At 43.9% G+C, this 13,934-nt stretch overlaps 1 protein-coding gene across 4 annotated transcripts in view; it reads left to right on the top strand.

Moving 5' to 3' along the window:
• The first annotated feature begins 399 nt into the window (after positions 1–399).
• The window catches only part of Mcm9 (minichromosome maintenance 9 homologous recombination repair factor), an 89,338-nt gene continuing 75,803 nt past the window's right edge, over positions 400–13,934 (top strand). Inside the window, exons 1-4 of one of the 4 annotated variants that reach the window (XM_031348717.1) lie at positions 400–686; positions 4,490–4,828; positions 8,246–8,562; positions 11,111–11,192. In XM_031348717.1, the coding sequence (XP_031204577.1) occupies positions 4,525–4,828; positions 8,246–8,562; positions 11,111–11,192 (703 nt within the window). In that variant the 5' untranslated portion in view covers positions 400–686; positions 4,490–4,524. Of the gene's footprint in view, positions 687–4,489; positions 4,829–8,245; positions 8,563–11,110; positions 11,193–13,934 lie in introns of those variants that run through there. The other 3 variants (XM_031348716.1, XR_004112565.1, XM_031348718.1) reach the window with 3 other exon arrangements.

The raw sequence follows: 13,934 nt of genomic DNA on the forward strand, positions 1-13,934 counted from the left end.
ACAAAGCATCCAGAAAAATATTGTGACCTGGAAGTAGGCAGATTCATTGACACATCCCCATCCCACCCCACCCCCTAAAAAACAAACAAAACCACACGTGTTCTAAAATACCTTAGGATGCTAACCAAAGTCGAGTCCCAGATCGCCAACACCCCGTCCTAATATGTCACCAGGGTTCCCCCAACCCCCAGTCTCTCCACCCCGTGTTCGTCCACCTAAAGGTCCCTTCGCGGCATTCCCGCCCGCCTGAATTATCCACTCCGCCCTAAGCCCGCCCTTGAAGCCCGTGTCCCTCTCAAACCCCGCCCCATCTCCCAGAGCCCCGCCCCTCAAACGGCCTGCCCCTCCCAAACCCCACCCCCAGCCCCCTGAGTCCCGCCCCTCTCCCCGCTCCCGCCTCCCGCTCGCTCGCAGACTCCGGCTCCGGTAGTGGCGCGCGCCCGCCTGCGTCCGCACCCGGAAGAGCAGCGGCCGCCGGAAAGTTGAGGCAGTGCGCGGCTCGGGGTCCGCGGGAAGCACGAGTCCTTCCGAGGCCGGGCGAAAGCCGCGCCGAGAGGGAGGCCTGCGCGCCCCCGCGCAAGGCGGCCCCACGAGCGGCCGCGCGCACGCCCCGCCCCCTCCAACGCTGGGGGTGACCCACGGGAGCAAGAGCGGCCCCGGCGACCACGACAGTGCGTGTTGAGCCCGTAAGTGACCGCCGCCAACCTTCGGGTCCCGGGGATCGTTTCCCTTCCCGTGGTTAGCGTCAGGTCTCGTCCGCATCCTTTTGATTTCTAAACTGCCCGCGGGGCTGGGAGGCCGCAGCCAACCACCTGTGGACTAGAAGAGAAAATTTGGAAAAAGCAACCCCTCCCCTAGGCTCTCGCTGGCCGGGCGGCCTGGAGGCGCGCAATGAGCGCGCACCCGCGAATGGCGCGCCACGCGGGGCTGAGGCGCGCGCCCCGGCGGGGCGTGGCCACAGCTCCCGAGGGGCGGGGGCTAGGATGAGCCGGGGTGAGGAGCGAGGCTCTATCCCCAAATTGCTCTTTTGGGCGCCACCTTGCAGTGGAGAGTGTGCAAGAAAGCCAAGCCCTTTTATTTGTTTGGGTGCCAGATATTCAGCAAGGCAAGAGGAGAGGGAATTTGATAGTTGTACAACAACCATCTCCCCCCCCCCCACACACACACACACCACAGACAATAAATGGCTTAAGTCTGTATCACGAGGCCTAAGGTTCTGGGTTGGCAAAACTTGTCTAATTGCACAGATGTTGGAAGCAAAAAAAAAAAAAAAAAGCTGTGTTTAGAAAATATCGACCCATTTAACACTGTAATTTGCCGGCTTAACTCTGCAAAAATTTAACTTGCCCCTATTAGGAACATAAAATTCTATGGTCGCCCCCTTACTGCTCTGTTGGAGTTGGGTATGTTGTTATTGTACCAGTTTGCTACGTTTCCTGTTCTACATTCACTTTGTATTTGTAAAATCTTAAAGATATTCCTTTAGTCACTCCTGAGGGCAGTGCTGTGATTTTTTTTTTCTCCCCCAGCAAAGATCCACATCATGAAATACTATGATCCCTTTTGCAGGTGCTCTTGTTTTACTCTTGGCTGATTGATTATGCTATTACCTAACCAAAACCAAGTTGCTTAGTATTTTCGTGTTGGCTTACTTTCACCGATTCTCTGAAAAATGACTTCTCTCTAATCTCCTCCTGGCCTCCTGTAATTGTCAGTATTCTTGGCTTAACTCGGATGCCACTTTATACTTTCTATACCTCCCAGCTAAGCAGGTGTTCAGAGAAGGCAGAATCAGTAGCCAGTGGGATCAACCTGATGTGTGATGCCAAACTGAACTTTAACTGAACTATATATAGTCTTCTTCCACGTCATAGGACTTAGAGAGGATGATATATGTTATATAAGTAAGATAAGGCCAATAAAAAACACACCTCTGCTAAGGTACTTGTAGCTAGTATGGAACCCCCAAGGCAGTTCATGGTTTCTTCTTTGGTACTTGTCAGCTCATTTAAATTGAATCTGTGTGTGTGTGTGTGTGTGTGTATGTGTGTGTGTGTGTGTGTGTGTGTGCGCACCTGTGCCTGAATGTTACGTGTTGTCATCAGAGTCCAGGGGCATCAGATCCCCAGGAACAAGAGTTACAGGCAACTGTGAGCCTTTCCTATAACGGTGTTAGGATTCAAATCCACGTCCTCTAGAAGAACAGCAAGTGCCCTTAGCCCCTGAGCCATCTGTCCAGACCCTTCCTCTCACTCTTACTCACATTACCTCTTTAGTCCTTCTAGGATGGTTTGGTTTAGATCCATCACTTGGGTCTCTGAGGGCCTGGTACCTTTTTACTATGCTTTTTCTTTCATTTGTGAGGATCCTGGCTTGTGCAGGGTAGATGTGATGTAGTAGAGTCAGGCTTAGGATTTGTGATATGACTGTCCATATGAACATGAGGTAGACCCCCTATGTTTGTAAGTACACATTTGAGAAAGGCTTGCTCAGAGAGTGCAATAAGTGAAGTAAAGTATATATAATATTTCTTTGCATTCTTATTGTTCAAAACTTAATGCTCCCTTCTTTTGTCCATTCGTCTAGCTTTTCTACACCTTTAGCAACTGCTTTTATTGAAGCCCATCATTTCCCTATGCTAATAAGAAAAAGCAGGAAACAAATTTACTACAGTGTACAATCCTAAAGCAAGTCCCTAGTCATGTTAGAACTATCAATCTGATTAATAGTATGCTTTGCTTATGAAGCTCTGTGTGTGTGCATGTGTGTGTGTGTGTGTGTGTGTGTGTGTGAGAGAGAGAGAGAGAGAGAGAGAGAGAGAGAGAGTCAGACAGATGATGATGATGATGATACACGACTGGAAAACTGAGGCAGGAGAATTGCTGCAAATTTGAATCCAGCCTGGGCTACAAGTCGGTTCCAAGTCAACCCACATTTTTGAGCAGAGATGGCCTCAGAACACCCACTAAAGGCAGGGACGAGGGGGGGGGGGCAGAGCTTCCTACGTGTAGCATATAAATTATAATATGTTATAAAGGGCTGACGAGGAGAAAGATTGGGGAAAACATGAGAAATACTTTGTGCTATTTAATACGTTTCAGTGTCAGCCAATTCCGTGAATTAAAATTAACTTCACTAATTTTTTTTTCTTTTCTCTCTTTTTTTTTTCTTTAAGAAAACGCTTTCACAGCCCAGGTCTGTAATTTCCTCAGGTACATTAAGTCGTGAATTCCCAGGGGACAGAGACCACCAGCACAGGCTTCTTCCCAGGACCCCACACAGCATGCTTCTCTGGGTGCAGCAGGCTGGTGCTCATGCTGAACCCAGGTGCCTCCCTCATTGGCCCCTAGTTCCCATTCTTTTTTTTTTTTTCACTGTTTTAGGAATCTGTCCTGGCTCTTAGCGTGCTTAGGATGCTCAGAATGCACACTGATCCTGGCAAGAACCTTACCTGTCATGTGTGTGTTTACAACAGTGCCGTCAGCAGGCTGACACTGCATTCTCTCTCAGTCTTGCCATGGTGGTGTTTATGGGACCTTCTTTTGAACAGCACCCTGTCCCTTGATGTCTACAACCCGTCCTGTAGATTTGCATGTGTCTGGCCAACAGAACACCTCTCTGTTTTCTAAAGGGCTTAGAGAACACAGGGCAGAACCTCTCTAAAATTTGTCATTTTCTGGAATTACTGGAAGATGGCTGCTTCTTCAGGAAGAACCTCATGATTTTTTTTTCTTTTTTGTTTTATTTGTGCACACGCACAAATAAAAGTGTGTGTGTGTGTGTGTGTGTGTGTGTGTGTGTGAGAGAGAGAGAGAGAGAGAGAGAGAGAGAGAGAATGAACGAATGAATATGGGTGCATGTATACTATAACAACTGTGTGGAGGTCAGAAGAAACTTTGTGGCATTGGTTCTTGCCTGCCACCTTGAGACATGAGCTCTCTTGTCTCTGCAGCTGCACTATACAGTCCAGGATAGTTGGCACCTTGAGCTCCTGGGTAATATTCCCGTCTCTACCACCCATGTCACAGTAGTAACACTGGAATTGTACATGCGATGTGTGCTACTGCCAGCTGGTTAAGTCGGTTCCAGGCATCCAGACTTGGATCCTTACTTAGTCTTGTGCTGCCAACACTGAGCCTCCCCTGTGGCCTCCACTTCGCTGAGTTTGAGTTTTCAAGACACTGTTTCTCTGCCTAGCTCTGGCTGTCTTAGAACTGTCGTTGTAGAAACAGGACAGCCTAGAACTCACAGAGCTCTACCTGCCTCTGCCTCCTGAGTGCTGGGGTTACAGGGTGTGCATCACCTTGGCCTAGCAACTCCACTGGTTTTTAAAGCGTGTTTTACATAGCTACAAAAGATAATTCATCTATAGGTAAGATTGAATTCAGATATTTTATGAGTATTGTATGATCCAAAGCTGGGGTGGTTTGTTAGCAAAGGATGTTTTTGGTAAGTTGTGTGCAAAGCTTACATAGCAAAGGTATAATAGGATCCTTTCTTCCTTTTTAGTAACCTGGACTCAAGATGAATAGTGAGCAGGTCGTACTGGTGGGTCAAGTGTTTGAGTCCTATGTTTCAGAGTACCACAAGAACGATATTCTTCTGATATTGAAAGAAGGAGATGAAGATGCTCACTACCCAGTTGTGGTTAATGCTATGACCCTTTTCGAGACCAACATGGAAATCGGAGACTATTTCACTGTGTTCCCCAATGAAGTACTAACAGTTTTTGACAGTGCACTTCGAAGGTCGGCCTTGGCAATTCTGCAGTCCCTTCCTGAGCCCAAGGGCTTATGTATGAAGCAGAATCTCCATGCCAGGATATCAGGTAAGTCATGAGAGCATGTTGTTGGCATGAAATATTCTGGGAATATTTAGATATACGGGAACACATGTGAGACTCAGAGCACTAAGAAATAATTGTTCTTCTGAGGCTCAGCAGGAAAACCGTGCTTGCTGCCAAGGGTGACAACCTGAACTTGGAACTGAGCCCTAACAATTGTCCTCTCACCTCCACGTGCCCACTACACACACACACTATCACAAGTGTCCATGCACACACACACACACACTATCACAAGTGTCCATGCACACACACACACACACTATCACAAGTGTCTGTGCACACGCACACCACACATGCACACTATCACAAGTTTCCATGCACACACACACACTATCACAAGTTTCCATGCACACACACACACTATCACAAGTTTCCATGCACACACACCACACATGCACACTATTACAAGATGTTCATGCACACAAACCACATATGCACACTATCACAAGTGTCTGTGAATACACACACACACACACACACACACACACATGCATACCTACAAAATAAATCTAAAAGGAATTTTAAAAAATAATTGATGTTTATGTTTAAAGTACATATCTTCTATATGGCAAATAATAATGATTGTCTTCTTAGCGTGGGATACTTGCCATGCCAACCTCAGGGAGGGGGCAGATATGAAGATATCAGCGTACTTGTATAAAACTGTAATCTACAACAGCTTCATGTGACTACTAACAATAAAATGTTGGTAATGTGTGAGTTAGAGAGGATTCTACCTCCTTGATCTTCAGAACTGTTTTACAAGATCACAATGAGGACTGTGCTGCTCAGCCATCAGGACCTTGGTGCATGCTTGTTGAGTACAAGGCGGTGTGTGTGTACGTGCATGTGTGTGTGTGTGTGTGTGTGTGTGTGTGTGTGTGTGTGTGTTTGCGCGTACATGTGTTTCTGCATGTGGGTATGCATGTGTGAGAGGCCAGGCCTCCATGCCTTACCACCCGAGCTTTTTAGATAGTACGAAGATTTTGTTTGCAAATTGTCAGTTTTGCTCAGTGTTGTATCGCCTTTGTCTTTTCATTATAAAATTCCAGCAACATAATATGAAAGATAAAGAAATCTTTTGTTTTTTTTTTCTTTTTTGGTTTGTTTGCTTGTTTTGGATTTTTGTTGTTTTGTTTTGGTAGGGGAGCTCAAGACAGGGTTTTTCTGTGTAGAACACTGGTTGTCCTAGAACTCACTCTGTAGACCAGGGTGGCCTAAGAACTCAGAGATCTACCTGCTTCTGCTTTCCAAGTGCTCAAATTAAAGGCATGTGCTCTCATCACCAGCTGTCAAGAAACCTGGGTATTGCCGGGCAGTGGTGGCGCACGCCTTTAACCCCAGCACTTGGGAGGCAGAGGCCGGTGGATTTCTGAGTTGGAGGCTAGCCTGGTCTACAGACTGAGTTCCAGGACAGCTAGGGCTATACAGAGAGACCCTGTCTTGAAAAAAAAAAAAAAAAAAAAAAAAAAAAAAAAAAAAAAAAAAAAAAAAAAAAAAAAAACAAAAAACAAAAAAACAAAAACAAAGAAACCTGGGTATTAAGCCAGGTGTTATGACACACGCTTTTAATCGCAGCACTTTAGAGGCAGGTCTTTTTGAGACCAGTCATTCTACATTCTGAGTTCCTGATCAGCCAGAGCTACATAAAGAGACCATGTCTCAAAAACCCCTCAACCTCATCCCCACAAAAGGTAACTTGGGTATTTTATTTCCAGGAATTTGGATATAAGAAGTGATTTGATTTCTGAGTATTGAGCTGCCAGTATTCAGAATATAACAAAACCAATACAATCAATACAATACAATACAGTCTGAATTAGTACTAATAAACAATACAGTCATTCAAAACTAGGCAAGCCAGCCTTGGGAACATGGAAAAGGAACAGGAAGGCAAATGTTGGGAGTGCCCACTTTGTCTGTATAGTATATGGTGAGAGAAATGACTGTCTGTAAGCTAGCAGAATAAAGCCAAGTCCACCTGCAGACCTGTTACCCATTATGCTGGGTTTCATGCAGCCCCATATCTCAAATGCCTAATTTGCTTGTAACTGATTTGCTTATAATTTTTTCTTTTCCACATCAGGCAGAATCTTGTCTTGAAGCCCAGGCATGCCTGAAACTTGAAATCCTCCTGCCTCAGCTTCCTGAGGTTGCTGGATCGCGTGCGCGCGCGCGCATGCGCGCGCGCACACACACACACACACACACACACACACACACCCGTTATGTGTCCCGCCCATGGTTGCTAGGATACCTTGATTATTGTCGCTATTGCTGGGCTTTCAGAGTAGCTGTATTAACAGACCAACAGAGTGCTGCCCCAAGAAGCTGAAGCCACTGGGATCCTTGCTGTAGCTGTTTCTTACCAGCTCAGCAGAGCCTAAAGATTGCCAACCAGATTTACACTTGACCTTAGCCAACAAGCTGAGAAGTAATACATAACTAGATTTTCAGCCACTGAATTTTAGAATGAATCTTGCAGCATCGGTCAGCACAGCAAACACTACTGATAAACCCATTAGAAGTAACCTTGACTAGCAGGACTGGCAACTTTGCACCCCAGTGGTATAGCTGAGCTGGGCTCATGGTTTTGCATATTAGGTTTTTTGGTTTTTTTTTTATTCTAACCTTTCAGTTGCCTCTTTTTCTAGTATTGAAAACCACATGTTTTTAAGAGGATAAAGTGATAGTGTGGATAAAGTTCTATTCAAATCAAAGCTTGAGAAGAGTCATATTTAAATTCCGAATCCGAGACAAATGGACCTGTCGGTCATCATGCTGCCATCTCTTTGTTACCCTTTTGCTCTGCTGGGTGATGACTAAATAAGTTGAGCTCATATGTGTCAGGCGGTGGAATTTTGTTGTGCTCCTGGGACTGTCTTCGTGAGAGCCGATCTTTCTTAGCCCTGCTTGTAGTTTCTAGAGATGTGCTTTCAAAAGAGTCCACACCACTCTCTGTTGTCTAAAATCTGTAGTTTTTTTTCTTAATTGGGTTGATCTGATTTTTTTTTTTTTTTTTTTTAAGTAAAACACTAACGTGGTCATGTGCTTGCCGTACAGCCATAAAGTCCTGATTTTGGATCCTTAGGATCCAGGTATAGTGCTGGGTATGGTAGCGAGCCCCTGTGATCCCAGCACTCTGGAGGCAAACACAGGAGATTCCCTGAGGCTTGTTGGCCAGCCAATCTCATGTGAGAGACTTGGTCACAAAACACATTGTGGATAAACAATTCAGGAAGGTACTGGACATGAGTACCTACCCCACACATACAGTAGAGTAAACATTAAGACATAAACATTTCTCCCCTGAAATATTGCTACAGTATTTTCTGGGAAAGAAATAACATTCTGTGGAGTCAGCTATCAAAGTGTAAGTTGATGTCATCTTTTCATTAGGTTTGCCTGTTTGTCCAGAACTGGTCAGGGAACACATTCCTAAAACCAAGGATGTGGGACACTTCTTATCTGTCACTGGGACAGTGATCCGAACGAGTCTGGTGAAGGTCCTGGAGTTCGAGCGGGATTACATGTGTAACAAATGCAAGCATGTATTTGTGGTGAAGGCCGACTTCGATCAGTATTACACCTTCAGTCGGCCATCTTCATGTCCAAGCTTAGACAGCTGTGATTCCTCAAAATTCACTTGCCTCTCCGACTTGTCTTCATCTTCAGCCAGATGTCGGGATTACCAGGAAATCAAAATTCAAGAGCAGGTAAATGATCAAGCCAATGAGGAAAAAAAAAAATGACAGATTTGGACATGTTTTCTACTACAGTCAGATGGCTGGGATTGGAGAATATAAAATGGAACAAATGGCCCCATACCTTCACTTTGTGGGAGATCAAAGTCAAAGTTGTCGAATGTATTGGAATATAGGTTTTAGAAATCATGCAGTCACAGTTTTGGAGCACTGATGAGATTTTAGAACCATTGAATTGTATTTTAAAAGTAAATATTGGAGCTAGAGAGAGGGCTCTGGGGATTAGAGTAGGTGCTGCTGCTCTTGCAGAGGACCTCTGTTTGTTCCCAGCACCTACAAGGTGCTGTCTGCAACTCCACTTCCAGAGGATCCAGTGCCCTCCTCTGGACTCTGCTGGCACTGCATGTTTGTGATGCACAGACATACGTGCAGGCAAAACACCCATAACATAAGTAAAATTAAATAAATGAATAAAAAGTTTATATTAAGCATTCTAAACTAACTGCACTTAGGAATATGATAAAAATTTAGTCACTTTAACTGGTTGCTAAACATTTGCAAGCACAGAGATTGGAGTTTGTTTTGTTTTGTTTTGTTTCGGTTTTTTCGAGACAGGGTTTCTCTGAGTAGCCTTGGCTGTTCTGGAACTCACTCTGTAGACCAGGCTGGCCTTGAACTCAGAAATCCACCTGCCTCTGCCTTCCAAGTGCTGGCATTAAAGGTGTGTGCTACCACCGCCTGGCTGGAGTTTGGTTTTTAACAAATAAAGAGGAACTTAATTTTTTTTTCCTCAAATCAAAGATGTGTTCCCACATAAATTAGGAGAGAGGCAACTCAAGGCCAGCATGTAGGCTCCTCAGTGTGGAGTATTGACACTTCACCTTTCTTATCCCTCCATTGTTTTATTTAAATAGGTCTCACTCCAGCATCCTGACCTAGAACTCCCCTTGTGTGGGAATACTTTCTGAGAAATGCTGTTTGAAAGTGGCCTTTACAGTTCTAACTTTTGCCCATCCTGTGACCATTCTGTGCTCATTCTGCTTATACACTGTAATTCAGCCTCTGACTCAGAACAGTGTGCGTAAGATGTGGCAATGAGTCCTTCGACCATTCACTGGCAGTAGTGAGGCGTTGAAAGCAGTGCCTCCCTCCAAAAAGAATGCTGAAAGTAACATGTGGGCATAGACTGATAATATCTGTCTGTAGCTTTGTGTGCGGTTCTGAGACCACCGGGCCAGAAGAACGGTTTCCCTTCTTGTGAGATTCCTGTAAAAGAGTAAGACAGGCGTCCTTCATTCCTCTTACGGTTCCATGTCTACTGTACTGTTCAGTTAACGGAGAGGGCAGCCTTTGCTCGTTAGTAGACATCCGAATGCTTCAGAACAAAGCAGGCCCACTCTTGGGTAAACAATAGAAAAGATCAGGTGTTTTTCTTTCACTTTATGCTGTACCCTGCCACAGCATGCATCCCAGGCTGGCCTCACTCATGGTAATCCTCCTGCCACAGCCTCCCAAGTGCTGAGGTGGAGATTGTAGAAATGTGCCACCATGACGGACTTTTTCCACCATTCCTGATACGTGCCGTCTATTCCTGTGGTGGTATATGGTTTAGGATGGTGGCTTCCGTTTCATGATACCTGAATTCTAGTCAGAAGACTGAGGAGGAAGGATGGATGATGGTCAGATGAACCTACCATCTAATCAAGTCTTGTTAGCCTGCTATTACATGTTTGCTTACCTGTCATTGGCCAGGACTTAGGACTACCCCTAGCTTCAAGGGAACTTGGGAAATAGTCATTTATAAAGTCATGTCTACGTGGAATAAAGCCATTGTTCTATTACTAAGGAGTAATCCCAGGGGCTGGCCGGTTTTCAAGGTCTTCAGACTAGAGATTATGAAAGAAACGCCTCTTCCGTGCTAAACACAGCTTTGTCATCAAGTTTAAGTTGTTAGAACATGTATTGATTTTAACCATCTACAGTGTAGATTATACTTGGAAATAGTCCCCACATTTGGTGTTACAGTTTTATTCTACCTTAGTAAATTCTTGGTTTTTAGTTTTATTTTTGTATATGTGCGTGTGTATGAATCTCTTGTGTGTGGATGTCCACAGAGGTCAGAGGGTGGCAGATCATGTGGAGCTGGAATAACAGATGGTGTGAAACTGGTCATCTGGAAGCCCAGGAAGAGCTTGTAACTGCTGAGACATCTCTCCAGTGCCTGGTGTTAATGAATTTTCTCTCTCTGTCTCTCGCTCTCAAGACAAGGTCTCACTACATAGCCCAGCTCTCCTGAAACTATATAGCCCGGACTGGCCTTGAACTACCAGAGATCCATTGTCTCCCTGTGCTGGGGTTAAAGAAGCACGCCACCACACCCAGCTGTGTTAGTGAATTCAGAAGCTGATATTAGTCATAGTTTTTAATAAAAACTCCTTAAGTCTTATCATAATGAAACTATAGTATAATGTCAGAAACGGAAGCAGTTTCAAGGGCTCCATGTTTGGGATCTTTAGCATCTAGTGACGCACACTCATTTTCTTACCTTTTCGTTTGCTAGGTGCAAAGGCTGTCTGTTGGAAGTATCCCACGGTCTATGAAGGTTATTCTGGAAGACGACCTAGTAGACAGTTGCAAGTCTGGTAAGCAGTTACCTCTTCCTCTCTCAGATGGCAGTTCTGTGTTGCTCTGCTCAGTTTTGAACTGTTGGGTCTGTGTGATTGTCAGCTTCTCCCTCTCCCACCACCTACCTCCACCCCAGTAGTTGGGACTATAGATGGGTGCTACTGCATGTAACCAGCAAGAGTAAACTGTTGGTAGTTTGCATAGGAGGGTCTCAGCAGTCATTATTTATTTTTATTTCCCACAAAGTTACTAACAAGGGACCGAGGGCATTAAGTGGTCACCCTGTAAAGAGTTAGGCTTAGAGAGAGAAGGACGAAGAGCTAACCTGGGGCCCAGCTGTCTCCTGCCTTGCCGCTCACAGGGTCCTTTCTGACCAGGAGCTAGGTGACCTACCTAACCCCTTTTATAGAACTAAGCAGCAGGACTGGATAGATCCAGCTCACTGACTTCTGACCCAGGCCTCTCTTCAGTGTCATCTTAAAAGGGTTCTGATGGATTTGGCACTCAAAGGACTCAGGATGAGACTAGGCTGTCAAGTGTGCCTAAAGACATCTTACTGATACCTAAGCAAAAGGAGTAATTGCTTCTCTCTGCTGTGTGCTGATGGCACTACAAGGGAGTGACACAGGCTTTGAAAAAGAGTATTCTCAGTAGAGAACAGTGTTTCTATGTAGTGCATTGAACCTGAATTATGTCTACACTGAAATCTTAAGCCATATTTCTTTCAGATTGAAGGACAAGTAAAAGCAGTATGCTAACAGATATTTGCCTCATTACCCATAGCTGTACACCTAAGAAATCCAACAACCAAAACTGTGAGGCCTTTGTCCTTCAGGAATTCATACTCCTCAGAGCAGTGGATTGTTGTGCTAATGACTATGCTAAAGATCAAAGGGATGGATCTGACTGGGGATGTCTGCAGGACTACAGATGCTGGGGAAGGGAAAGTGTTTAAGTGGAAGAATTGTAGCTTCATGAATAGTTTGCATATTAATTATAGGAAAACACAAAACTTTTAAGTGAATGTTTGTGAACCTCACAGTTCACATAAATCTGCCATTCAAAAGCTTGCACATGTGAAACCATTTGTGTATTTAAGTATTTTTAAATGTTCTAGAAATGCAAGGTAATTTTAGTATAATAATAGGTAACACTAAGTTGAGATTCCATTGATTTATGTATACATATATATATATATATACATATATGTGTGTGTGTGTGTGTGTGTATACACACACACACACACACACACATACATATGGTCTAATTTTCATTGTAGTATCATGACTAAGTCAGATAATTTTCCCAAGGATGGTGGCAATGAGATTTACATCCAATCCTAATGAGTTTGTTATTCTTGGCCACTCTTCCTTGCTCTGTATTCTATATAATCACTGTTTATAGAAAAGAACCTCAGTATAATCCATTAGAGTGAAAATAGTAAGAGGGTGTATCAAGTAAGTATGTATTGAAACTTACTCCATTTTGTTTTGTTTTGGTTTGGTTTTGGTTTTGGTTTTTTCCAGACAGGGTTTCTCCATATAGCCCTGGCTGTCCTGGAACTCACTCTGTAGACCAGGCTGGCCTGGAACTAAGAAATCTGCCTGCCTCTGCCTCCCAAATGCCGGGATTAAAGACGTGCGCCACCACCGCCTGGATGTTCCAGTTCTTTTTATTCAAAACTTTAAAAGGGAATACATTAAAATGCCATTATTCTAGATTGACCTTGAAAAGTGTATGAAAATTCTTGGAAACACATATGTAAAACACTGTTACTGTGTTTGTCTGCATTTGGCATGAAGTTGCATTTAGCTAGAAATGTGCCTGCTGGTGTATATACTAGCTCCACCAATTGTATGTGGTTAGTATCTAACGAACCCTTCTCCAGGAAATCTAAAGCTCTAGAGAGTACACATTCATTACCCATAGAGATTTAGAGAATGAAAGGCATTGTGTAGCACAGAAACATACATGGCAGTCGGGCAGGAAGAATTGCCTGCTGCAACATGGTATTTCTTGTATAACATATAAATATCAAGATTGGGTTTGAGATAAATTCAACATCCTGCATTCAAGATGACTGAAATTTAGAGGGATCAAGTTTATGAAATTTTTGTTTTGTTTTTGGTCCCCCTTTTTATATTCCTAAAATGCTGGATGTCACAAATTCTTGAATAATTGTTAAGTGAGAAGCTGTATTGTATATGTTATGATCACAGACATCGGAGATTAGTAAATGTGCCTAAAAGCTGCCTAGGGTCTCTTAAGAGAACATAGAAGTGTGGTCATTTGCCTCCCAGGAATAGGTTTTCCTCAGGTAGGGAGGAATAACTAAGGAACAAGTTGGTTGTTATTGGTAGATAAGAACAAGGCAAACATATTTTTAAGGCAGTGATCTTTAACCTTTTTAATGTTGTAAAGCTCTTAAGTAATATTAAAATAAACCATCTTTCAAAGAGCAATATTGTAAACTGTTTGCCAAGACAGTACAGAAATACAAAATAAAAATATGGGTTGGAGAGATGGCTCAGCAGTTAAGAGTACTGACTGCTCTTCCAGAGGTCCTGAGTTCAATTCCCAGCAACCACATGGTGGCTCACAAACATCTGTAATGACATACAATGCCTTCTTCTGGTGTGTCTGAAGACAGCAACAGTGTACTCACATACATTAAATAAATCTTATAAAAAAAAAATAAGGCCGGGCAGTGGTGGCGCACGCCTTTAATCCCAGCACTTGGGAGGCAGAGGCAGGTGGAT

The sequence above is a fragment of the Mastomys coucha genome, unplaced genomic scaffold, assembly GCF_008632895.1.
Source record: "Mastomys coucha isolate ucsf_1 unplaced genomic scaffold, UCSF_Mcou_1 pScaffold3, whole genome shotgun sequence".
Taxonomy (NCBI): Eukaryota; Metazoa; Chordata; class Mammalia; order Rodentia; family Muridae; genus Mastomys; species Mastomys coucha.